This window comes from Sceloporus occidentalis, unplaced genomic scaffold, assembly GCF_023333645.1.
Source record: "Sceloporus occidentalis isolate IW3139 unplaced genomic scaffold, rSceOcc1.0.p SCAF_6, whole genome shotgun sequence".
NCBI classification, from domain to species: domain Eukaryota; kingdom Metazoa; phylum Chordata; class Lepidosauria; order Squamata; family Phrynosomatidae; genus Sceloporus; species Sceloporus occidentalis.
In genome coordinates this window covers 17,160,570-17,185,010 of record NW_028316986.1, presented here as the reverse complement: position 1 = coordinate 17,185,010, position 24,441 = coordinate 17,160,570, and the positions used below count along the sequence as shown (strand labels likewise).

General features: G+C 41.5%; 1 protein-coding gene across 29 annotated transcripts in view; it reads right to left on the bottom strand.

Moving 5' to 3' along the window:
* The window catches only part of NRXN1 (neurexin 1), a 1,287,731-nt gene that overhangs the window by 711,424 nt on the left and 551,866 nt on the right, over nt 1–24,441 (bottom strand). For all 29 annotated transcript variants that reach the window (XM_089528929.1, XM_089528930.1, XM_089528947.1 and 26 more), the window contains 2 exons: nt 17,249–17,687; nt 6,796–7,179 (listed from right to left, as the gene is read on the bottom strand). In XM_089528929.1, coding sequence (XP_089385055.1) covers nt 6,796–7,179; nt 17,249–17,687 — 823 coding nt within the window. The remainder of the gene's footprint in view (nt 1–6,795; nt 7,180–17,248; nt 17,688–24,441) is intronic.

The following is a 24,441-nucleotide window of genomic DNA, read 5'->3' as shown; positions in this document are numbered from 1 at the left end:
TGCTGGCTGGAGCTTCTGGGAGTTAAGTTCAAAATAACCTAGAGGAACAAGATTTGGGAATCACTGGGTTAGACATAAGCCCTTCAACACTGGACTAAGAATTGCACTCAACTCTTACAGCTTTTTGCAGTCTAAGATCTTGGGACAAGCAAGAGTCTTATATGAGCTGTTATGTTAAAGAACTTACATATACTTAGCTACATAGCAGAGGTGCTAAGAAACCCCTTTACTGAATTATGAAGATGAGTAACAAGTCACCAACAGAAGACTGATGCGATGTGCATTAGGACCAATGTGATGTGCATCCCACTGTGTGTCAGTCCCGTTGTAAATTGGTCACACTGAGCATTGTCACTTTGCTAGCTCTGCTATGTAGTAATGTAACAGCAAAATACTACTGGATATGAACGTTTCAGAACTGTCCAATCCTAATTCACACAGAGATAAGGTCACATAGGAAGATGTAAGACCCCAGCAGGATTCCAGATGAAAGGGATGTGTGGTTGACTATGATATGTGATGCTTTCCCCCTATAAATTTCTTTATTTAACTGTTTGCTGTATTGCCACTAGTAGCAATGGAACATGTATAGTGGGCCCTTGGTATATGCTGGGCTTCATTTCCTGGATTCACTGTGGATACCAAAATCCGTGGATGCTCAAATTCTATTATATAGAATGGTACAATAAAATAGTGTTCCTTATATAAAAGTGGCAAAATCAAGTTTTGCTTTTTGGAATTTATATATTTTTTGGAATATTTTCAAACTGTGGATGGTTGAATCCCCACACTCCCAAGCCCTACCATCATGGTTCACCCCCATCTACATGGGGACTGCCATGATGATGCATGTGTGGCACAACATCCAAATGGCGCCACACTGCAAGGATGTCATCAGTGCATGTGAGGGTGCCAATGGCTCTGCATGCATACCCTAAGAACAACCGGCCGGAAGCAGGTTCTTGTTAGGGCTCCCAGAGGCCGCACTGTTTGGTTGCTGTGGCCTCTGTCGGGGGCAATAAGGGGTGGTGTCTCACTATCCCCTTTTCCTTGTCTGTATCCCCCCATAGTTCCCAGTTATAAGTCTCAATCAGAGTAGACGTCAGAGTTTACTTGTGGAGGGCTGATGGGGGCATAATTTCTAGCATTGCTAGCATGATAAATTTCTAGCATTGCACAGAATTAGATATTGAAATTAATTCACATCTTGAACTTTTATATTTCCTATACATCCATTTTCTTGGAAATTCTGTCTGCCCCTTTTCTTCAGTTGCCCAAACTGTATTTCTAAATGTTCATTAGAAATTTAAAGTCACTGCAATGTTATACATTTGGGGACTGAAGGAAAAAAAATGAATTGGAAGTCTCTTTGGCAACATGTATTGTATGATGCTGCTTGTGACCTGTAGCTGCTGCATTCCCCAACCACAATGGCTGGATGGCCATCTTTTGGAGGTGCTTTGATTATGTATTCCTGCATGGCAGGGAGTTGGAATGGATGACTCTTGAGGTCTGTTTCTATGATTAGGGTATCCCTTTCCACTGACAGGCTCTCCATCAATGAGCTCTCAATAGCACAAGAACCCAAATGTGAAACATAGCTCTGGGGGCTGTTGTGCTATCAGCAGCCATGTGGTGTAAGTGTCCCCTCCTTTCCTCCTGTCCCCTCTCACCTTTGCTGTTCCCAACAACCTGACAGTCTTTAATTCCCCCGCCCTACCTATTTCTCCCGATTTTATTAACATCATTGTAGCAGAGTTCCAGAACTGCATGGGTTAAAATAAAAATAAAAAATAAAATAAAATAAAATACCAAAATACATGCTGGGTATGTGAAGTCAAAGGCTTTCATAGCTGGTATTCATAGCTTTTTGTAGGTTATGTAGCCATGTTCTAGAAGAGTTTGTTCCTGACGTTTCGCCAGGTAGAGAGCATGATGGCATCAGCAGCCCCAGTTACATGATTCCAAAGAGTACAATATTGGGAGTCTGAATGCAGTTATGTTTCCATTCAATTTTACTGACATGATTACTGCAAGTCCTAAGAAAAAGAACCACTGTTTCTTATTGCAATAGCACTATCCCTAGGATAAATATTTTTGGTTTCCAAAATTTATAATACAGTTGGCCTTCCTTATCCACAGATTTTTTTTATCCATGGTTTCAAGCATCCATGGCTTGTAAATATTTTAAAAAATATATACAAATTCCCAAAAGCAAACCTTGATTTAGCCATTTTATATAAGGGACACCATTTTGCTAAACCATTATACTTAACGGGACTTGAGCATACATGGGTTTTGTTATGCATGGAAGATCCTGCAATCAAACCCCAGCAGATAACAAGGACCCACTTTATCTTCTTTCTACTTTGCTTCCCATGGCTGTCCTTGTTTTGTTTTGTTTTTCTTTGTTCAGTTTCCTGTGGGGTGAGGCACTGAGAAAAACTGTCAGCTTTCCTCTGAGTTGAGACTACCCTCCCACTTTTGTATCCCTATCCAAACTGAGGAAGGGATACTCTCCTTTTCTACCAGTGTCTTCTCTTCCTTCACCTTTCCAAATTTTTGTTTTGTTGGTTCCAGTGAGTGAACACGTCTCCAGAATTCAAATATTCATAAGCACATGAGACATAACACTGCAGCACTAAATACAGTTCATATGATTTGGGATGCATTGTTGCTTTGACAGCTAATTTTGTGATGCCTATTTGGGTGGTAAATAAATAAATGCATAATAGTATTTTCTCGGGGATCATTACCAATAGCTAATAATACAATACTGACATTATTTTATTATAGACACACCAATTAACCTTCCTTAAAATAAAGCATAATTTTTAAATGTGATCTCTACTTCCCGTAAGACACCCAAAGTGCTTTTTAATCACCTTTTTTGTAATATAAAAATTAAATATGTGCATCAATAAGTCTGATTTTTATGCTCACCTTCCTAGCTAAAGGGGATATTCATTAGCATTTAGAAATTAACTTGCTCTTTAAGATAAGATGGGTCCCTTATGAACTGTGATTCCTTTTCATCTTCCAGAGACTTGGTAGTGGCCTCTCCCTTCTAATCTTCCCTACTTCTAACTGATTGTGGGACTCAAAGATAATGGCACTGTTGTTACAAGTTCCTGGGAACTGATAAGCATATGTTAGACGGTAAACTAGTCCTGCAGTGTAATAGTTTCTAGTATGAACATGTGTATGGACATTTTCCTCCTGCTAATACTCATCTGGTCCTTGCCTCTTTCTATTTGGGTACAAAGGTGTTTGTTACAGGCCCATCTTTTTCTTTGCACATTTGCCTGAAAAATGTGCATTTTTGTGTTCTTTTTATAGCAGTTCACATTGCCTTCATGACATTGTTGCCCTTCTTGTTGTTATTTATTACTTATGGCAACCTTATGAATGAGAAATCTCCAAGAGCCCCAGCCATCAACAGCTCTATTCAGATCTTTCAAGATCAGAGCAGTGGCTTCTTTTGTTAAATCTGCTTGCAATGTATCCCTTTTTTCTTCCTATTGCTTTTCATTTTTTCAAGTAATATAATATTTTCCATTCAATCATGTCATGTCATGATCTGTCCAAAGTATGATAGCTTCAGTTCATTCTGGCTTCTAGGAAGAATTCAAGCTTCATTTTCTCTCAGATACATCCATTTTCCTTTTTGGCACTATCCACAGAGTTTTTCTTTAGCCCCACATTTCAGATGAGTTATTTTTCTTCCTGACAGCTTTCTTCACTGTCCAGCCTTCACAAATACACATAGAAATTGGAAATACTATGGCATGGATGATTCTGATTCTGTATTTAATTATACACTTGAGGATTTTATCTAGCTCCTTCACAGCTGCCCTTCCAAGTCCTAGTCTTCTGATCTTTTGACTAAAGTTTTCATTTTGATTTATGACTGATCCAAAGTATAGAAAACCTTTATTGTTACCATGCATTCCCTCATTGACTAAAGTTAGATTGAGTTGTGTTGTTTCTATCTGCACTTTTAAAATGTGTATGTCTTATTGATGTACCCAGAATTGTTTGGCAAATGTGTGGATTCCAGATTGCAAATGGCATCTGGTCTAAATACAGTCCAGTAAGTGCAAACTACAGAAGTCCAGATTCTATGCATCTTTGCAAGGACAGTGCATTGTGTGATATTGCGTATTGAGTAGAGGGCATTTTTTACAGTGACAGACCAGTTATGGAATTACCTCCCTCTGGGGGTCTGACTGGTGCCAACATTAGAATCATTTAGGCACCAAGTTAAAATCTGACTTTTTATTAAAGCCTTCAGCACAAACTGATTTTATCCGGGCTGCACATGTAGGGAGCCAGTGTGACATAGTGGTTTGAGTGTTAGACTATGACTCTGGAGACCAAGGTTTGATTCCCAGCTTGGCCATGATACCCACTAGATCACCTTGGGCAAGTCACATGCTCTCAGCCACAGAGGAAGGCAAAGCAAAATCTCATCTAAATAAATCTTGCACATGATAGGTTCACCGTAGAGTCCCCATAAGTTGAAAACTACTTGAAGGTACACAACAACAGCAAATAGCAAGTACATGTTCTAAGCACACGTTCTACAGTTATATTATTCAAGATTGTCCTAACAGGTTTTAAACTATTTTTAAAGTGAAAAAAGCTATTTAACATATATTGAATCTTTTCAACTTTTGTTATTCTGTTGTAAGATACCCTGAGTTCATTGGCAGGATATAAATATTCTGACAAATCATAAATAGAAGCCACCCTGTTGGGGAAAAAAGTCAAATGCTGCAAGATTCCTTACCACTAACAAGAGCAAAACAAAACGAAACAAAATAATAATTAAAAAAAACACTAGGCCTTAAATTATACTATTTATCATTTACTTTTCTATTGTATTTGTGTATTATTGCCTCCCAGCCCACAAGGGCTCCTGAGGCAATGGACAATTAAAAACAATTAAAAGAATACAGAGATTAAAAAAACAAGAAAATTTTATAAAAACACAGTATTTAAAAATTCCTCAAAACAACCTTAAAATCCAGTTTTAAAACAGTAAAAAATAAGCATTTTTAAACATTAACTGCCATGTGGAAAAGCACTGTTTTGGCTGCCTGCTGGAAGGCTAAAAGTGATGAGGTCAGCTTAAGTTCCATGTGTAGAGAATATTTGTTTCACCTTGAGTAAACCAACTAAGGTGTGGTACAGACCACCCAATAAAGGCGGCCTGCTGGCAGCCTAATTTCCTCCGGAGGGAAGCCACAGCTGCCAAACTGCACAACATCCCTCCAGAGGAAAAAGAACATGGGAAAACCGGGTTCTTTTTCTGTTGCCATTGTTACATCGTGAGTGCACTATGCGTCTGTACATGGAGAGTCACCATTGTTGCACTGCCAGTCCATGCTAGGGTTAGGAACCGTGCAGTTGCCGTGCTAACCCTAGTTGCGCCGCTGCCATGCTACAAAGGGCCCGTCTGTCCCGGGCCAAAATCAATTAGTTTTACCTATACTTTGACTCACCATTCAACAACTAATTCAGTGTGTCTACTCTGAAACTAATCAACAGCATTCTGGTCTAGATGGGTTTGAAAAAAAGAAAAAGAAAAAAAGAATTATTAGATTTTACACAAAAGCATTGGATTTTGTACAAAATACCTCACCTTTGCACCAAAATTCTGTATTTTGGTCAAAGTACAATGTGAACCAGTTTCACACGGGGGCCGCCATTAAACGTCACAAACGCGCCGCCTCCAAACGGGGTGGTGCGGACATGACGTCTTTGCGCCGCGCGAGGGCGCCTAGAGTGCCCTTTTCGCGGCACATGAAGGAGCTCCGAAACGGAGCTCCTTCCGCGATTTGCGTCACTGGCGCAGCCTTTAGACGGCTGCGCCAGCGACGCAAGGGAGAAAGGGGCCGAGCAGCCCCTTTCTCCTCCTCCTCGCTGCCACCGGGTGTCCTTGGGGCATGAAGCCCCAAGGACACCCCTTTCCAGGCCATCGGGAAGCAGCCTTTTGCCGCTTCCCCGCGGCCTGGAAAGCGGCGGATCGGGGCCCCGGAACCTGCTGTTCTGGCTGCTGAGGCCCCAATTCGGTGGGGAGAGGAGCGCCTACAGGCCGCCCCAAAGGGGCGATTTGTAACGTGCCATAGTTAAAATGGAAGCAATTGTCAAATGTGAATGAGTCCCGTGTGTGTTGATTTCTGGCTTATTCCAAACTCTGGATCTATTTGATGCTTATCCCACACAGTCAGTAGAATGAAATGGTGGAGTCCTTAATATTAAAAGACAAAAAAGATGATACTATATTTGATACACATACACTTTCTTATAATTAACTACAGTCATGTAGTTATAGTTGTCTACAAAAGGGAAAGGTTCTAACTCTGTCATTTCCTTTCAGTGCTAGATTGTCCTGTATTTGCAGGGTAAATTGTTCCTGCAGTTCTCCACGGTGGTGGTTACCAGTGGCTCTTCTGTCAGTGGGGAAGGGAATCTACTATAGGCTTTAGTATGAATTTAAAGGAGCTATTAAGGTACTGAATCTATTTGGGCAGGGAATACACACACACACACACACACACACACACACACACCTTGGATTGCTTTGTTGAAGTCAGATGGAGGCCCAAACGTTGGTTTACCACCTAACTGATGTCAGTCACCATTGACTCTCCATTTATAGCATATAGTAAATTCTGGCATCTAAGGCCTCTTCTCCTTCATTTGTCCTTCAGTCTGCTATAGAATTGTTCAGAGAAGGAAGGAAGGAAGGAAGGAAGGAAGGAAGGAAGGAAGGAAGGGTTGACCTACCTCTCTCACAGGATCTGCCCAAGTAGCCTGTACCAGAACAATCGCAGACATATCTGTTCCAGCCATCCCTGCACACACCGTTGTTTTTACATGGATTGCTCAAGCATGGTTTTGCTGTTTCTCTTGAACATGAAGGTTTCACTCCAGAAGTGCTCTGGATTTCTGCCATTTGGCGAATATCTTTGCTTTGACCATCAATAAATAGGTCCCGGATGCAGCCCACATAGCCATAATTGAGAAGTGCTGTCCAGACCTCTGTTGGAAAGATCAGACCGGCTTTATTTTCTGGCAAACCTCCAAGGTACAAGTCATCGTCTAGGTCCAAGATCTCACTCTCTCCGGGTGCTGTATAAGGTGTTCGCATCGTGTTGATGGAAATGGTGCCTGTTTGGGAAGAAAAATGGAAGATGCTTAGCTTTGCAGTGATATCCCACTGCTTACCTAGGACTATATTAGAACACTCAATCACAATAAAATATATTTAATAGTGCTTTGCATTTGGAATCACAGAATCATACAGTTAGAAGGGACCCCATCAAATCCAGCAACCTACTCAATGCAGCAACTCCAGCTAGAGCATCCTCAGGAAATTGATGTCTAGCCTCTTTTTGAAGAGATGCAAATAAGAAATTCCTCAGTACCTCTCTAGATACTAGATTCCATTGCCAAACTGCTCTAAACATCAAGAAGTTCCTTCCAGTGTTCATTTCTGTTTTACTGTTTTTTTTAAATCTGTAATTCTTTCTGCCAATTTAATGGGGAGACATAAAAAAAGAACAAAAACCAAGCAAGACTATCACCTGTCTCAAGCTAGTACCTTTTGTACATTCTGCTTGACAGTACAGTCTGGCAGCCTAGTGTGATACAACAATTCCTCCACATTTCATTCCATTTTGACTGAAAACACAGGATGTAAGACATCGTTCTACCACAGCATTCTCCCACAACAATACATGGAAAAAATGGGTTGACTCATGGATAAAATACACCAGTGCAATTCTACAAATGACACACTAGAAATGAAAGCAAACTATATGAAACTATATCATTTTGTGAAGGACCCAGATGAAGCTAGAGGACTTTGGGAGCACTCTTGGGGAATTCAATCCACGAAAACAGAGATAGAGGTCAAAGCTGACCCATGGCTACCATGCAGTGCCCAGTGCCTTTAGTGAGATAAGGTATTCAGCCTGTGAGAGAGCTCTGGTGCCTTACCAAACTACAAATCCCAGGATTCTGAAGGACACAGCAGTTACAGTGGTGTCAAACTGTTTTAACTCTGCAGTGTGGATATGTTTGCCACAGTTGAAAGTATGATGCTCTGTGTTCTCAGGCTTCTCAGGTGTTGGTAATTATCTATAAAGCCCTACATGGCTTGGGCCCAAGTTACTTGAAGGACCGCATCTCCCCATATAATCCGCACCACACGCTCAGAACAACTGGGAAGAACTTGCTCGAAGTCCCTACTTTGAGATATGTTACTACTTCTCAGAGGGCCTTTTCAGTAACGGCCCCCAAGCACTGGAATAGTCTTCCTGAGGAGCTCCATCTCATTACCTCCCTTGAACTGTTTAAAAAAAAGACTTAAAACCTTTCTCTTTAACCAAGCATTCCCCCATGTACACTGAAGTTATGTTCGATCCCCTTCTCCCTCTCACTTACATACACCTATGAATTGGATTTTAATTGTATATTGTAATTAACGTAATGTGGTTTTAATTTGATGTTGTTCTAATAATTTTACTATGTACACCGCTTTGATCACTGCGGAAAAGTGGTATACAGCGCGCCCGCGCCATACACGGGTGCGCCATACGCGGCCTTGAGCATACGCGCTCAAGCCGTGGGGCACACGGGGGCGGAAGGAGCGGCGCGTCCCATTCAATTGAATGGTGTGCACGGCCGTTGCGCCCCACGTGCTCCCGCGCCGCCACGCCGCTGTGCACAAGCCCCATTGTTTCCAATGGGGCTCTAGCATAGGCGGAATTCGCCTTACGCAGCGGGATCCAGAATGGATCCCCCGCGTAAGGCGAGGACGGACTGTAGAAATAAATTTTATTATTTATTTTATTATTCTAAGACACCAGAAGCCTTGAATCTGCATCTGGTGGCATAGAAGCCAAAAGCCGAATCTTCTTGACAACTGTGCCAATTTAGCTGTTAGCCCAGCTTTATCACTTAAAGAACATTTATTAAACAACATCCATCCAGTTGAGTACTTTATATTTTTTGAGTTCTGAAAAAAAATATCAAAGACTGCCACTGAGCTGAACAGCATTTAAATGATCTGTAAATCATGTGGTTGTTTGTCCCTAGAAAGCAAGGGCAATCCCTAAAAGGTCTTTGGTGATTTAAGACTGCAGTGAATAAGTACGATGACTCCCAGATGGCATGGGGGTGGAATCTACTCCACAACAGTGTTTTGAAATGGATATCTGGAAAGTGCTGCTCCAAGTGAGAGTGTGATTACTTTAAACCTCTAATTATATACTCTGGAGACAGCCATGGGCCTTTTTCTCCCCCTGTAATTTCTAGCACTTAAACTGGAACTCTGACTTTAATTCAAAATCTCAATGACTTCTGAGCCCTTAAATGCTGGCTTAGCTGTGAAAAACTACCGACACAGTCTGTTTTACACTGCCACGCACAACTGGTGTTTGACAAGAATAATATGTCCCTTCTTTGATTCCAAGGTGTAATGATCATTTTCCAAACAGGTGAATGGCAGCTAGGTTAGGGAAACCTTTGTGAGGTTCTTTCTTGAATATGACAAAGAGATCAACGCAACATGCAAATGACACAACAGCCTCAGGACACAATTATTAACATGTCTCTGGCAGGTGGCAAAACCCATGGAGAGCAAAGACCTGTGCAGCATGTTTCTTTAAGATTTCCAGCTTCCCACCTTTACTTCCTTCCATTTGCTATATCTACAAACTGGGAAGTACATTAATAGCTGAGTAGGGACAGATGTCCCATAGGTGCATGTTAATGAACGTCTTCCATCACATCCATGATCTCAGCAATTCAGTTTTAATATGTCTGTTTACTAAACCCAAAATCTGGCAATATCCATGATGTTAGGGTGCAGTACAGGAAGGAAGAGAAGGGACTTCTTCTGCTGAGAAGCCATGCCCATCAAGGATCTTTCCATCTCCAACTGTCAGCTGGCATTAGCTTTTACATCAAGTCCTGGTCAACACAATGGCAGTGGGAGTAAGATTACTTAGTTTGGCATCACTTCCCTGAGTGTCCTGATCACTAACTGTAGTAGGAGACAGTGAATCCAACAACCAGGCATGCAAGCTGCATCCACATTGCAGAAATAATCCATTCTGACACCATTTTAATTTCCATGACTCAATGGTATGGAATTCTGGGAAATGGAATTTGTTGTGGCACCAGAGTTCTCTAACAGAGAAAACTAACATCTCACGAAGCTACAATTCCCAGAATTCCAAAGCATTAAGCCATGGCAGTTAAGGTGGTGTCAAAATGCATTATGTATGCAGTGTGGATGCAACTTCAGAACACTTTCTCAAGAATATTAATGCTTTAGGACCTCTGAGTATTAAATAGAGATGGGAAGGAAGGAAGGAAATGAAGGAAGGAAGGAAGGAAAGGAAGGAAGGAAGGAAGGAAGGAAGGAAGGAAGGAAGGAAATATATTCTCACATTTTTTGAAAAGCCTTTCCCCCCAATGGAACATTTTCATTTAGATTGACTAATAAAATACGTAAGACAAGGTGTCCATATATTTTTCTTTCTAAAAATAATGTGGTGGATAGATGTTTATATAAGACTATGTACAGTATCTGCAGTTCTGGGTCTTGGGTTCCTTTTCTCAGTTCTTTTCATGTGATCAAATGTTCTATGTGTGTTTGGCACTATGGAAGACTAGAGGAGACAAAATTATATTCTTAATTTGACTAATGTTGATGGTTTCTTCTGTTTTTATTATTTATTCTGTTTTCTTTGGCCCATTAGTGGTGCCTGCATTTTGTTGCTTCTGTCCTTAGACACATTGGATTTCAAAAGAGGAGTCCTTGTTGATAGGCAAATGGACTTTAAATTTCCTGGACTTTCCCCAATTGCTGCATGGCCAGAAGAGAAGAGGCCAGCCTGCTAAAGCTACCCTCCCCATACCATCTTAATTAAGGACAGAAACAACAAAATGCATGCATCATACTGACATCTCTATTTTATCTCCTGTTTGATATGTAACATCTTGCCTGATGAAGAGTATAAAAACACTAGCCAACAAGGGGAACAATAGCCGAGAACTGTCATGAAAAGATATGCAAAACAGTGGAAGGTTGTGGTTTTCTTAAATCCACTCATTCCCTTGAAATTGTAATAGCAAATTCAGGTGAATCTCATGGAAATTTAATATAGTGCTAGTGATGCCCTTTTAGGGAGCTGTAGCACAGTGGGTTGGGAATAAGCTATGTACCTCCTATTTGACCTGGGTCCTCTGACACTGGAGTTGTTCTCACTGGCTTATACTCCATGTTACAAATCGAATCCAAGGTATAGTGTTCCTATTAGAAACCGAATTAACTCTAGAACAGTTCCAGAGTAACCCACAATCGTTCCCACTAAAATCCGAATCGTAAAGTGGATTTTTATTTAATCCCTGTTAATGGCATATAATCCGGATTAAAAAAACAGAAGGGTCGAACCTACAATTTTTCCTTGATTCGGGATAGGATTCGGAGTATTTAAATAGGAACGTTTCGGCCTTTGAATCGGGTCAACTGCATGGGAGGAGCAGAGCGTGATGGGCTGGCTTGGGGGTGTCACCCTCTTTGGTCTCTTTCTGCATCACCAGCGCCATTTTCTTCCATTCGCATAATAGCCTTTCCTCCAGTGGATTGCAACCTCCCCTCTGCTCCTCTTTCATAGACCAATGTGTGAGGAAAGCCATTGAACACCATTTTTAACTATTCTTTTTTTCTTTTTCACCTCTGCCTGAGCAGCAGATGGGCTTTGGAGGAACTATGCGATGGCTCCCAAGACAGCCCAGGGAGCAATCTTCCCCAAAGATTCTCTCCCCATGGGGCGGCCAAAGCGAATTTGGTGAACCGAGGCTCTTTCCAGAGGAACTATGGGATGGCTCCCAAGAGCCCAGGGAGCAATCTTCCCCAAAGATTCTCTCCCCATGGGGCGGCCAAAGCGAGTTTGAGGAACCGAGGCTCTTTCCGGAGGAACTATGGGATGGCTCCCAAGACAGCCAGGGAGCAATCTTCCCCAAAGATTCTCTCCCCATGGGGTGGCCAAAGCGAATTTGGGGCTACCGAGGCTCTTTCCAGAGGAACTATGGGATGGTTGTGTTTGTTGTGTTTGTGAGACATTTATCCTCCTCTGCCAGAGAGTGCTGGTGCCATAATAAACTACCATTCCCAGGATGCCCTAGCACTGAGTTATGGCAGTTAATATGGGGAGACACAGAAGAGGACGAATAAGCGCCTCCTGATTCGCTCTTTTAAAAAAAACAACCATGAAATTTATAATGGCCAGGTAGTGGGAACGCAGGTACAGGCTACATCGTATGTTATTCCGAATTAATGTGACGTCATGATGACGTTGCTTTGATTGACAGCCAAAACAAGTTAATGTGAACAAAAAAGTAACAAAACCAGTTTAAATATACACCGATTCATCCTTGAATGGGGACGAAACAGGGTCAATTACAGCAAATTAAAATAAAACGTTAAGTAAATGGGAACGATACAAATAAAGCGAATTGAAAAGCGGGATAACACTCGCTGTATTTTGAGTCACTTTAAAATGAACTGCTGTATTTAAATTTGTTTTAAAACCTAAGTGAGAACAGCCCCACTGTCTCACTAATGCGTGCCCATTTGTGCCTTCTGGTTGCCTGTTATTGAAACACCATACATTTCACATTGATTTCTTACGCAAGAAATGCTCAGAAATGGATTGCATTGCCTTCCTCTGAAATATTACCTATAGCACCTGCTCATGCATGGCAGTCCCTCATCCAAGTGATAACCAGGCCTGACCCTGCTTACTTTGCAAAGACAGATGTGATCTGAAGTCCCTAGGTATAATTAGACATACCTTATGTTGGAAAAAGTTATTCTGCAGCAGCTAGACACACTAACATCAAGAAATGCTTATCACTATGCAGCGATGTTACATCTCCCCATTTCTTCAGGGACTGAAATTCACCTTGTTGGTTATGTAGGCACTGAGCTAGGATAGATGTAATTTCAGAAAGAAGAGAAAGGAATTGGTGGAGTATTAAGAATGACTGGAAGAGTCAGAAAAAGAGAAATCAGGTGTGTATGTGTATATGTGTTGGGAGTGGGGGAGAGAATAAACCAACCTGCCTGCTGACCTAGCATCAAAGAGTTAAGGAAATTAAGAAAGCTTCTTTAGACATGTCACAGCTCTTTCTTATCTCAGGACACCACTCTATAGTGGATTTGCAGGCTAGCTAGAGACAGTCAAGAGTAAAACGCTGCAAAACAGAGAGAACATAGATAAGCAGAAAAGAGATTCATTATTCATAAACAAAGTTAAGAAAAGTCTCTAGTTAGTTGACAGAAACATGGAACATGAAGAGATTTCAAAGATAGAGGAGTGAAAAATTCCAGAAGGATAGCCATGTTTATTTTTTTTTCAAAGATGGTTAAGGAGGAGTTTACCAAAAGGATGACTGAGAGTTTTGTTTCAGTATATTTTGGACAAGACTGCCATTTTTGACTCGTGTGGGATGGAAATGATTCAAGGCTGGGGCCTAAGGCTTTGAGTGCTTAACTTTTAGAAATTTAAATTTAAATTTGTGAATTAGTGTTACCATTGATTATGTCTGATATGCTCCTTGTCTTTAATACCTATATGGCAAGTAGGTACAATATACTAGGAACAACTGCTTCCATTGGCAGTGACCTCAGGGTAAGGATGTTTTTTTTTTTTTTTAATACAAAGATTTATAAATTTAGCAATATTTTGCAACAGGAAAAATGAAATTTGATTTTAAAAGCAATCCAACTGGCAGAGAGCAAAACTGACAGATTTTGTCATCCCTAATTTGGCCGTAACACCAACATTGGTTTAATGACAACATCCACAAGCTGGAGGAGGAGGAAGAAGAAGAGGAGGAGGAAGATATAGGGAACATCTGCATCCATTTTTACATTAATCATGTTTTCTCATTTCATCCAAACCAGGGCAAATTTTGTTTCATTGAAACTTTGGGCAAATCCTTGCATTGCTTGGGTAGACTGGAAAGTTCTGCCAGGCAGTGATGCAACTTTTTGCTAAATTTCTTGTCCTAGGTTGAAAAAAAATAGCATTTTTCTTGTCTTGAGAATGTCTTCCAAAGCTGCACAGTTCTTGAAGATTATTTGCAACTTGGGGCTTTATTCTGTGCAAAATTCACATCTGGTTGTTTTGTGCAGAAAACAGCATTTTCTGCACAGATAGCATTCATAAAATCATAGAATCATAGAGTTGGAAGAGACCGCACAGGCCATCCAGTCCAACCCCCTGCCATGCAGGAAATCCAAATCAAAGCATCCCCAGCAGACGGCCATCTAGCCTCTGCTTAAAGACCTCCAACGAAGGAGACTCCACTACACTCCGAGGGAGTGTGTTCCACTGTCGAACAGCCCTTACTGTCAGGAAGTTCCTCCTAATGTTGAGGTGGAATCTCTTTTCCTGTAGCTTGCATCCATTGTTCCGGGTCCTGTTCTCTGGAGCAGCAGAAAACAAGCTTGCTCCCTCCTCAATATGACATCCTTTCAAATATTTAAACAGGGCTATCATATCACCTCTTAACCTTCTCTTCTCCAGGCTAAACATCCCCAGCTCCCTGAGTCGTTCCTCATAGGGCAAGGTTTCCAGACCTTTCACCATTTTAGTCGCCCTCCTTTGGACACGCTCCAGTTTCTCAATGTCATTTTTGAATTGTGGTGCCCAGAACTGGACACAATATTCCAAGTGGGGCCTGACCAGAGCAGAATACAGTGGCACTATTACTTCTCTTGATCTGGCCTTTTTAGCTACCGCATCACACTGTTGGTTCATGTTCAACTTGTGGTCTACTTGGACTCCCGGATCCCTTTCACATGTAGTTTCATTCAGCCAGGTGTCCCCCATCCTATATCTGTGCATTTCATTTTTCTGCCCTAAGTGCAGTACCTTACATTTCTCTGTGTTGAATTTCATTTTGTTAGCTTTGGCCCAGCTTTCTAGTCTATTCAGATCATTTTGAATGTTGATCCTGTCCTCTGGAGTATTAGCTATTCCTCCTAATTTGGTGTCATCTGCAAATTTGATAAGTATGCTCCCAATTCTGTCATCCAGGTCATTGATATAGATGTTGAATAACACTGGGCCCAGGACAGAGCCCTGTGGGACCCCAATGGTCACTTCTCTCCAGGTTGAAAAAGAGCCATTGTTGAGCACCCTTTGGGTTCGGCCAGTCAACCAATTACAAATTCATGTAACAGTTACTTTGTCTAGCCCACATTTTACAAGCTTGTTTGCAAGAATGTCATGGGAAACCTTGTCAAAGGCCTTACTGAAATCAAGATACACAGCATTCCCTTCATCTACCAAGCTGGTAATTTTACCAAAGAAAGAGATCAGATTTGTCTGGCATGACTTGTTTCTCTGAAACCCGTGTTGACTTTTTGTGATTGCCTTCTAGATGTTCACAGACTCTCTGTTTAATGATCTGCTCCAGAATCTTTCCTGGTATTGATGTCAGACTAACTGGACGATAATTGTTGGGATCCTCTTTTTTCCCCTTTTTGAAGATTGGGACAACGTTTGCCCTCCTCCAGTCTGCTGGGATTTCTCCTGTTCTCCAGGAGTTTTCAAATATGATTGCCAATGGCTCCGATATTACATTTGCCAGTTCTTTTGGTACCCTTGGATGTAGTTCATCTGGTCCTGGAGAATCACAATTTTGTGACAAAACAGGTTTGTTTCTCTTTCATTTATTCCCTGTAGGAGAGTATTGCTGTTTCAGAGAAAATGGTGCACGCCCAAAATACCATCTTTCACTGTATGTGCCGGGGGCACACATAGAAAAATAAACCCAGTAAAAAGTTGGTGTGCAGTAATCCAAGATTTACCAGGCAAGCACAGACTTCTTTGGTATGTATTGAATCAAAAGAGGAAAATAATGCTAAACAAACTCATGCTTTGCAAGTTACAGGAGATTCAGGATAGTGTTCTGACTTATCTATCACTGATAGCAAAATTGAAAGCTACATTTTGGGTTCCTCCTCAAGCAAAACATCTCATGAGTTTTCAAGAAAATTCAAGTAGGCTTAATGTAAAACAAGTGACATTTCATTGGGGAAATTCTGCTCCCTGAAGCTGGCATCGGATTCTTCTGTCATTATGTTGGTTGAAGCTGTCAGTGGATTTTGCTTATGATGAAATGTGAAGGGAATTCAAAGGTTCTTCCTTGGGGATGGGGGATAGAGAAGAACATCAAGGACAGTCAAATATTTCTGAAGACTGAATAATGTTTACTGAAGTTCCACTCTACCCTTCACTGGCCATACAAAAACAGATAACAGTTTTTCCAAAAGATAATATGAAACTTCATCTTCCTGTTTGATTTCAAACACCAGCATTTGTTTGTTTGTTGTTATTATTTGCTGTCAAGTTGAGGTGGACTTATGGCTACCCTACTGTATGAATGAGATATCTCTAAATTTCCTGTCCTCAGCTGCACTGCTCAAATCCTATAAATTCAAGGGTGTGATGTCCTCAACTGAATCAATTTACCTGTTACAATCTCCCTCTTTTCCTTCTGCCTTCTACTTTGCCAAACATTTTTGGCTTGTCCAGTAAGTCACGTCGTCTCATGTTTACACAGATAGTTCTCAATAATATAATGGCTCTAGTGCATTATGTGTAAAAAAAGGCTATGTGATATAAAGTTTAGGTTCATGCTAGATGTATATAGCAGGGCAAATGGATAAATAAAACCAGTATTTTAACAAGATACATGTGTATCTTGGTAAGGCATAGTGATAGTGCAGAAAAGACATTGGTGAAGAAAAAGAATTGAAGCTGGTGGCAAACTGTTCTTGTACCTTGAACAACATTCAAAATTTTCTTTAAAACCAAAGAGGGGATTCCTAATGCATTCATTCCACAACTGAATCAAAACCAGGCAATTTGAAATTTGAATTTTTAGATAAAAAATAATGTTGTTGCTTTAATGTTTCTCCCTTTTAACAGACCAGGGTTAGAATTCTGTTCATGCTGGATCTCAGCCTACATGCCTATTCTTTGAAGATCAGCGTAACTAAATATAAGGAAGCTCATTACCTGAGGTTTAGGTAGTAAACTGGCAACAACAGTATAAACAAAACATAGTTGTGATCTGTATTGGTGGATCACACATCTTGGAAATCTTTAAGATTCTCAGTTCTTAAATATTTTCTCTCAGAACTTACCTGATCGTCCATCTCTTTGAAAATCGACGTGGTACCATTCCCCATCATTCACTTTCTTCTGTAAAGCTTTGATTTTAATTGTACCAGATCCCATGTCCAGCAGCAGATAGAGGTGGCCATCAAGCATCTCAATAGCAAAGAAATCAACTTTCACCATCTGTGGGTGTTTGGCATCTTTCTGATGACGTGGTTTACCATGGCTGAAAAGTATCAGGCCATTTGGCTCAGTAGTGCGGAAGTCGAAAGATATTGAGCCAGTTTTCTTGGCATTCCACTTTGGTAAAGAGATGAAAGATTCTGGTGTTTCAAAAGTGATTGGATCCAAAGTTGCCACATTTTCACACTTAAATGCTACCACACCGTGGATCTTCATCTTAGGATCACCTTGTTTGGCAAGCCGGGACAATTCCAGCCTTACATCATTGTTCTTATACACAACCTGCAAGAAAAAAAACCCAGTAGTTTTAGTTAATAAAACAAAATGGAGTATTATCTTCATATTTGTTAGAACATGTAAAGCAGGGGTTGGCAAAATGCAGCTCTGGGCATCCATAGGCTCCCCAAGATGGCTTCAGGACTGCCTTTTTATATGGCCAAAAAGGTGACTTGCCTAGATTGCAGGGAGAACCTGAATGCTTGATACTTCTTTTAAAAGTGCTCTTTTTACACCTCCATTTGTATGAGTGTATGCATGCATGTGTTGACATTTTTGGCAGTTCATATGGCCCTTGGAGGATTCCAGGGGCAGAAAATTATCCTCCAGACTTACAGCAGTTAACCACTTCTGTTGTAAAACTACCTGCTTGCTTGAAATTTTTCATGTAAATAAGAAAATATTTCAACCTTCCTATGTACTCACATTATGCACCAAAATGTGTAGTGTTTTATCTTCATCTTAATACCTGCACAAATGTATCAACCTTGCAGTTTGGTGTCCATTCTGTCTTGACACCTAAGCTTTGCATCAAATTCCAAGAAAACCTTTTTTGTTCTTCCATTCTTTCCACTGGCACCCAACCACCATCATTTCTAGGCAGTTTTGGTCTCATCACTTCCTCTTACGCTCCACTAAAGGTAAAAGGTAAAGGTTTCCCCTTTGACAAGGTTGTCAGGTCGTGTACAACTGTAGAGGGCACTGCTCATGTCTGTTACTAAGCTGAAGACAACTCTATGATCATCTGGCCAGCATGACTGTATGGAATGCTGTTACATTCCCACCAAAGTGGTACCTGTTTATCTGCACTTTTACATGCTTTAGAACTACTAGGTTGGCAGAAGCTGGGATTAGTGATGGGAGTTCACTCTGTTACATGGGACCTGGGTCTCAAACTGCCAATCTGCCAACCCTGTGATCATTAGTGTCTTAATCACTCATCTGAACACTTGTGACAAATTTCAGTCTGATTAAGGATCTAGACTTTAATCTGACTTCAGAAGAGATATGTAAGGGCAGAACCAATGGTGGAGGTAGTTTCCAGCTCCTTTGATAGCCCATTTGAATTTTGGACTATAACACAGAGTGTATTCACTGCTCCACTGACATAGCTAGCAGATACCATTCGGTGCCACAGCTAAGTGGCATGACTCTTCCTCTAGAATCATAGAATCATAGAGTTGGAAGAGACCACAAGGGCCATCCAGTCCAACCCCCTGCCATGCAGGAAATCCCAATCAAAGCATCCCCGACAGATGGCCATACGTTTGTTTGTTGTATGTCTTCAAGTCACTTCAAATCACTTTTGAACTCCTCTCAGGCTGAGAGACTGTGTGATTTGCCCATGATCACCCAGTGGATTTCCATGTTTGAGTGGGGATTTGAACCCTGGTCTACCAGTATCTTAGTCCAACATTCAAAGCACTGTGCCACTTTCCATACTTTGTTAATGTGTGATTGTTTGCTTCTTGGTGAGTAATTTTCACAGTCAGTTCCCTACCCAGCGTTTCTGTAAGTGAGATCTCAGAATGGATCTCTAGCATACATTATTGTAAAAGACACAGAAATGAATCACTAAGGCACTGTGCCTTGTGCAGCTTGTTGTTTCTTGCCATGTGAGCTGCTGCCAGTCACTGCAGACAATATTACTTTAACAGGACAATTGTCAAATGAAAGGCTTGACTTCATTGGCCAGAATATTTGTATTCTGGCTCCAGATTTTCCCTGAATTCCTCATCACATGTGCTCTCTCTGCAGTGATGCCAGGCAGTTGCCTTCTCATGAGCTCCCCATCTGTTGTCCAGCACTGCCACTGAGGTCCCAAGAGGCCCCCAACCATGTTACTGACTTTGGCTGCCTTGTTACTGTAGAGAAAGCCAGGAAGTCAGAGCAAAAGGCAAGGTTTTGACATTTGATACCCAACCATGAAATAACGAGACCAGACACGTAAATTGGATGAATAAAGGGCCATTTATTTGACCTATAATCTATTTAAAGCTAAGCACTTGAACTTCAACCTTAACTTCAAACTCTGAGCAAATTGATTAAAGTGAAAAGTCTGGTGCGGGTCCAGCTGAAGCCAGGTGTCAATCCTAGACTTCCTCTTCAGCCTTCCCTTTAGGCACAAACACTGAACCCCGAGGTAAATCCGATGATTCGGATTGCATCCTCAGTCCAGTCCTAGGAAGGTAAACATAAGGCACTCTCCCCCAAACCCCCACGAATTTGTAAGGTTGAGCAAACCCCCCCATATTTACCCCAAAGGCAGGTTCTCTCACAAATCCACGCCCCTTGACATGTAAAACTGATCAAGAGCCTAACCTTTCACCACAAAGGGGTGCCAATGGTGCGTACCAAACAGTTCTTTAACGCCATATGGGCCAGTGAAACCTATTTAACAGCCACCCAAAGCCAATCACCAGTCCCGGCACACAGTATGGGGTAGGCAAAAACCCCGGGAAAAGGGGAGAACATTCGTACTCGGCCCCAAAGCGACCAACAAAGTTCATACTGCATTTAGGGTGGGAGGGTGGGCTGCTTCATGGAAAGAGGCAGGATGGGGGGTGCACTGTCCTTATATACTGACTCTGCCTCCCATCACATGCCTCAGCTTAGTCCAATGGACCTTGCTTATATTGAAAATTCTGGACTCTATCATGGAGGATATCAAAGACCCACCCTCCCTCAAGGCTTTGCCAATCGCCCTGGTGTGAATTGGGATAAGGGAAGGAAGGGTCAAATTGGGTGTGAACATAATGAAGACAGTTTGACCCTGATTTGGAGGTTTGAGTGGTCCCTGATAGCAGGGAACTGACAGGGAGAATCAAGTCTCCACAGCATGCAATATAGGGGTGAGAATCAAGCATGCTATTATTTAATAATAATAATAATAATAATAATAATAAAATGTATTTATATCCCGCCTCTCTGTGTAACACAACCAGGGCATCTTATACGTTAAAATACACAATCCCATATCTCAATAACCCACCCACCCCTAAAATACAATTAAACAGTTTACAGATTAAAATATACCTTGAAATAATGAACAAATCAACAATAGCCACCCTGAGGGTTGAGGAGGAAGGGTTGGTATCTTATTATCTAATTCCTGCCAGTTTCAAGTTCTTTCTCCCCCCCCCCCCCCCCAACTATTGTTTCTCTTTGTTTGAGTCTCACTCTATTAGACTCTTTTTTCCTCTACAGCTGCAGGTGGCAGTCATCTATCACCCCCCTGGCCCTGCTACCCAGTTCTTTTCAGACTTTGAATCTTGGCTGATATTTTTTCTATCAGACACAGTACTCACTTTGATCCTTGGTGACTTTAATATCAACCTTGACGATCCCAAGAATCCTTCAACCTCTCGTTTCAGCTCCCTTTTAACTTCTTTTAGTCTCCAACCTCATGCCAACTCTTCAACCCATTCTTTCAGTCACTGCCTTGACTTAGTTCTTGCTGCTAAGTGTGTCATTTCTGACTACTTGCCATCTGATTTTCCATTGTCTGATTATCTTTTAATTTATTTTACTCTTAGTTATATCCCATCTCCTCATCATACTACTCAACGCTATTTTTGTGATCTTCAGTCTGTTAACTGTGACCATCTCAGTCAGTCTTTGGATTCATCTCTCTCTTCTCTATTGCTTGGGGACTCTGCGACTCAGCGATGTCTTTATTTAATTCTACTCTTTCTTCAACTCTTGACAGCATTGCCCCTGTTTCTGTGTACATGTCTTCCTCTACGAATAGGTCTCAGCCCTAGCTTACTCCCATTGTTAGGTTTCTCTGGTACTGCTCTTGAGCAGGTGAATGTCTTTGGAAAATGTCCCTGGAATGGGCCAATTTTATTCATTATAAATTCGTCCTTTTATCCTTCTCACGCACCTTGTCTATGGCAAAACAGATCTACTTTAAATCATTGATCTGCACCCATGAGAGGCACCCACAGCGCTTGTTCTCCTGCTTCAACTCCTTGCTAAAACCTACCTTTCCCCCATCTCTTTATTATTTTCTCCTACCGACTTCGCCAACTACTTCATTACTAAGATCACTACTATCCAATCTGAGATAGTTCTTCCTGACTTATCACTAATCTTCTGGCACCTTCAACTAATAAATTCTCTGTGTTTCCGCCTGTTTCTTTGGATGAACTCTCTAAGCTGCTGAATTCTTCCAAACCTGCAACATGTTATCTTGATCCAATTACCTTTCGCCTCCTAATCTCTATAGCCCCTTCTTTCTTCCCCTTGCTTCACTTTATCTTTTATTATTATTATTATTATTATTATTATTATTATTATTATTATTAATCATTATTTATAAAGCGCTGTAAATTTACACAGCGCTGTACATACAATCTTTTAATTAGGCGGTTCCCTGCCCTTAGGCTTACAATCTAAAAAGACACAACACAAAAGGAGAAGGGAGTGGTGGAGGGGAAGGGGATGAGTGCCAGCAGTTCTTCTCTACCTCTGAGGCCTGGACCAAGGCAGATGGACTGGAGGGAGGGCTTGGCTTCTTAATGGATGGTTAAACTTCTTCCAGGGAGGCCTGTTGGAGTTAGTCTGCCTCTCTAGTAGGATAATACATACAAAATACATCTTTAATCTCTCTCTTTCTACTGGATCCTTTCCTTCAGACTTTAAACATGCTCTTGTTTCCCCAGTTCTGAAAAAATATTCTCTTGACCCTTCTTTCTTGTCCAGCTATCGTCCAATTTCTCTTCTTCCTTTTCTTTCCAAGGTTTTGGAATGGATTGTTTATTCTTGCTGTCATGAGTTTCTCGAAGCCAACTCCATTCTAGATCCCTTTCGGTCCAGTTTTTGCCTGCGGCATTCCACAGAGACAGCCCTCACAAAGATCTCTAAGGATCTTTTACGGGCCAAAGTGAATGGCCTTTACTCTGTTCTTATTCTCCTTGATTTGTCTGCGGCCTTCAACACTGTGGATTACTGTCTTTTGGTTGATATACTTTCTGACCTCGGGTTCTCAAACTCTGTTCTTTATTGGTTTAAATCTTATTTGTCAGATAGAACTTTTGCAGTGGTCACGGGTGGTCAGACTTTGTCCTCTGTTCCTTTATCTGCTGGAGCTCCTCAAAGCTCTGTTTAGGGTCCCCTACTGTTCTTCTCTCTACACATTGTCCCTAGGAAAACTTATCAGCTCTTTTGGTTTTTCCTATCATCTGTATGCCGATGACACTGAGCTATTTCTTTCCACCCCTGACCTTTCTCCAGGGCTTGAACAGCAAATTTCATCTTGTCTCACAGTGGATGTGCCATCAGTGTTTGAAGCTCAACATGTCCAAGATGGAGCTTCTTATCTTTCCACCTAAGTCCACCCTTCAATACTCCTTTTCTGTTTCTGTTGATGATATTTCTATTTGACCGGTCCAGGAAGCCCGCAATCTTGGTTTCACTTTTGATTCTTCTTTGTCTTTCATCCCCCACATCCAGGCCACAGCCAAAGGCTGTAGATTCTTTCTTTACAACATTGCCAAAATCCATCCATTTCTCTCAACCTCCACTGCAAAGATTCTGGTCCATGCCCTGGTGGTCTCCCGACTAGATTACTGCAACCTCCTTCTGGCATGGCTTCCTATCTCTCATCTTCGTCCTTTAATTTCCATTCAGCATTCAGTGACACACATCACATCCGTACACCGCTTTGACTATGTTTCTCCTTTATTATCATCCCTTCACTGTCTCTCCTTTCTCTTCTGTATCCAGTATAAGCTTCTGTTGGTGCTGTACAGATGGGCCCTATGGGGCGCCGTCATTACATGTGAGGGGCGGCGCTTCCAGACGAGACTTGCCCCTCGCATGTGATGAGGGCATCAAAATGGCGGTGCCCTGTAAATACGGGCACCGCCATTTTGATGTGATGGACGCATAGCGTCCGCACGTCCCAGCGCCTTTGTGATACTGCAAGTGCACCATTGGCGCCTTGTGGCATCACAAAGGCACCACAAGAAGAACCCACTTTTTGCGAGTTCTTTTTGCTCCGTAACGGAACCGCGCGGTTTGTCCACTTAGGCTCCCTCACGGAGCAAACCAGGGCAGCGGGAGACCACCCTTTTTGGGCGGTTTGTATCCCGCCATTGTTAACTTTTAAAGCCCTGCATGGGCTGGCCCTTCTTTATTTATCTGATATTCTTTCTCCTTACATTCCTACTCGTACCCTCTATTCTAGTAGTCAAGGTTTATTATCCCAGCCTAGGATCTCCACTGCTCTGTCCTGGATTCGTTCCTTTTCACTTGCTGCCCCTCACTCCTGGATACTTCTTCTCCCACAAACATGGGGCATCACTTCATTGACAACTTTTAAATCTGAGTTGAAGACCACCCTGTTTAGGGAAGCGTTCACAGGCACTGTGTGAATATTTATCTGATATCTGACTAGACAGTGGATGTTGTTGTTTTAATTATTGCCTGCTTTTTAAACTAATTCTATTTTATATTACCACCTATTGTTTATATGTATTGTGTAGATTGTATGCCATTGGCAGGTTTTATATTTTTATTGATTTGATTATTTGTATGTAAAGCGATATGTACATTTACAGCGCTATAGAAATAAACAACAACAACAACAATAATAATATCACATAAAATATATGCCAGTTAAAAAACCCTATTCACTGCATGTGGGATGACACTTGAGACTTTCAACCCCACTAAACACACATCAAACCCACCAAAAACCACCATTTACTTCCACTTACTCACCCCACAAAATTTTGGCCCAACCCTCCATGTT